Source organism: Osmerus eperlanus, chromosome 26 (assembly GCF_963692335.1).
Source record: "Osmerus eperlanus chromosome 26, fOsmEpe2.1, whole genome shotgun sequence".
Classification (NCBI taxonomy): domain Eukaryota; kingdom Metazoa; phylum Chordata; class Actinopteri; order Osmeriformes; family Osmeridae; genus Osmerus; species Osmerus eperlanus.
In genome coordinates, this window is record NC_085043.1 from 8,213,230 (window position 1) to 8,216,242 (window position 3,013).

Sequence of the window (3,013 nt, forward strand, 5' to 3'; positions counted from 1 at the left end):
AAATCCCCAACACTTACACCCCAAAGATACCATACAGTATCTTCCTCTGTAGGTAAACAACAAACCTTATCTGATTCACTTCCTGGTTAACTTCCTCATGTCAACAACCCGCTGTTATTACTATGGAGGGTGCAACAACCAGGGCAGAGAAGTGTGGGTATTCCTCAGTGTCGATATTGTTGATGCAGGACTGGTCTGTGACTCTGCTCTGGCGCTGACTCACTCTGCTGGGGTGCTAGCTGTCACTTTGATTCTATCTCCGTTCAACCACTCTCCTGCAAGCCTTCCTCTGTCATTCAACACCAGGCGGCCTCTTTGTGGACACCACGGCTCTGCTTCACCCTGGCCCCTCCTATTGTGAGACAGGGGCCACCCACAGCAGTGTGGTCGCCGCTGTGAATGTCTGCCTACCTCTACCTCTCTCTATCTCTCTCTCTGCCTACCCCTCTCTCCCCTCTCTCGCTGTGTGTGGTCTCCACAGAAGGGGATTCATATTCATTAGTGATAATAGGGAGGCAGGCTGGCAGTGTGCTCTACCTGCCTGATTACCACTCAGAGAGCTGGCGAGGGAGGGGGGGGGCGGGGGGGCGATGGGGGGGGGGGGGGGTTATGGATCACGATAATAATTAGAAAGGATAGATTTGACCAGATAAGCAGTATTACGGCAGGTGAAGGAGTATGGAGAGATAAATCAGTGAGCCAATGATCTACAGAGGAGGGAGGGAGAGGAGGGGAGGGGGGGAGGAGGGGAGGGGGAGAGGAGGGGGGGGGAGGGAGAGGAGGGGCGGGGAGAGAGGGAGGGAGGGAGGGACAGAGAGGAGGGGGGTGGGAGGGAGAGGAGGAGGAGGGGAGGAGAGACAGATGGGGACCGGAATATGTTACGGAATATGTTACGGAGCTTCAAAACAAGCACACACACACACACAGATACGCAGGAAAAATACACAGTGCATTCAATCGAACCATAAAGTGGTTGATCCTTGAATGATTTAGACAATGCTCTACCATCTGACCTCTGTAAAGCTGTCTGGAAGTGCATTGCTGTTCAAGAGTGTGTGTGTGTGTGTGTGTGTGAGAAAGAGAGAGAGAGAGAGAGTGGATGTGAGTGAGAAAGACAGAGTGTGTGTGGGTGAGAGAGAGAGAGAGAGTGTGTGTGAGCGAGAAAGAGAGTGTGTGTGTGTGTGTCCTCCTACCGTAGAGACAGGGAGTAGTCTGAGCGGCTGGTCTCGCTGTTCCTCACCAGGTAGCTGCACTCCTTACACAGCGTCAGCAGAGCCTCGGCCTCGGAGCGAGACAGCGCCCCGTGGTACCACCTGACAACACAACACCCGGAGAGAGAGAGAGAGAGGTGGGGAGAAAGAGAGAGAGGGGTGGGGAGAGAGAGAGAGGTGGAGAGAGAGAGGGAGAGAGAGACGGGGTTAACTCTCCTCACCATTTTCTGTGAGCTCTGAGAGGGCAAGGCCAGTGTCTGCTTCACCAGAGGCTCCCAACTCTGGAAGCTTAGTGAGGCTGTGGGCACATTAGTGAGGCTGTGGGCACATTAGTGAGGCTGTGGCCCCATAAGGGCCCTTCAGAGAGCCTCACCAGGAAGTAATGAAGTAGGTTAATGAAGTACGATAATGAAGTAGGCTGGACCAGCTATAATAATCCAGTAGTCTGTAATCCAGCAAACATGAACGTTTCTCCTCGAAGACAACACGTCACTGTCAGAAGCAGATGTTCTGGAGACTGGAATCGGGATGCATGCATCTCCAATCAGATCCCACAATAGAATTGACTTGATTACATACACCTGTTTCTCCAGGGTTAGGGTGGCGTCCACTCTCTCGCCCAGCAGGGGGTTGTGGGGGTCGGGGGGCAGGCGGAACTTCCCCCCCCCTCCCCCCAGGGGGCTGGACCTGGGGGGGCGTAACCTCTCTGTGGGAGACGAGGATCTGTCCCACTCTGCCCCTTCAAACTGCACTGTTCCCCCACACACACACACCACACACACACACACAGGGAGAGAGAGAGAGACAGAGAATGAGTCAAGTATAGCGTTTACATGTCTGTGATTGCAGGGCAGCGGTCTGAGCAGAGCAGGGTAAGCATTTGTAGGGCAGACAGAGGGCAGCCATGCTGGAGGGCAGGGCAGGGTCGCTCTCTAAGGGGGAGACGCTGGGCAGGTCCTCGTCTGACATCATCATCATCATCCTGTTGCAGTTTGTGGCTCCAGGGTAGATGTGCAGGGCGACCTAACACAGAGAGGCATGGGAGATGCAGCCATGGAGCACCAGGGGCTTCTGGGTAATGACAGACTGAGGGCCCTGAGGGTCAGAACTACAGCGCTGGAGAGAGGGAGAGAGAGAGATATGGAGAAATATGGAGAGAGAGATGGAGAGATGGAGAAAGAGATAACTGGAGACAGAGAGATTTGGAGAGAGAAATATGGAGAGAGATATGGAGAGAGATGGAGAGATGGAGAGAGAGAGATAACTGGAGAGAGAGAGAGATAACTGGAGAGAGAGAGAGATAACTGGAGAGAGAGAGATAACTGGAGAGAGAGAAATAACTGGAGAGAGAGAGAGCCGGGGAGGGAGAGTGCCTGCCAGGGGTCAGGGAGCAGGCAGGACCGATGCAGGCCCCTGAGGGGGTCAGGTCAGGCAGGGGAGTAGGGGGGGGCGAGGGGTGGTCCAGGGCGAGAGAGGGTCAGAGGTCACCTGGCTCTCTCAGGGAGGGGTCGTCCTCCAGCTGGCCCACAGGGGGGGGCCACGGCAGCCCAGCCTGCTACGTCATCTCTGGGGCCAGAGAGAGAGACGGGGCCCACGGCGGGAAAACAAGAGCGGAGGGACGTTAGAGGAGCGGCGCCCGTCGACCCACAGATAGTTAGTGAGGGAGTGGAGGGCGAGCGAGAGAGGCAGAGAGGCAGAGAGAGAGAAAGAGAGAGGGGACGAACCAAGAGACAGAAATAGAGGGACCGTGGGGAGGAAGGGGGAGGGGCCTTGAGACGGTCACGGAGACAGGAGCTGCCCAG

At 55.6% G+C, this 3,013-nt stretch overlaps 1 protein-coding gene across 1 annotated transcript in view; it reads right to left on the reverse strand.

Moving 5' to 3' along the window:
* Window positions 1–3,013, reverse strand: part of shdb (Src homology 2 domain containing transforming protein D, b) — a 5,390-nt gene that overhangs the window by 1,813 nt on the left and 564 nt on the right. The window contains 2 exon segments of the mRNA XM_062452255.1: window positions 1,194–1,313; window positions 1,791–2,143. Coding sequence (XP_062308239.1) covers window positions 1,194–1,313; window positions 1,791–2,143 — 473 coding nt within the window.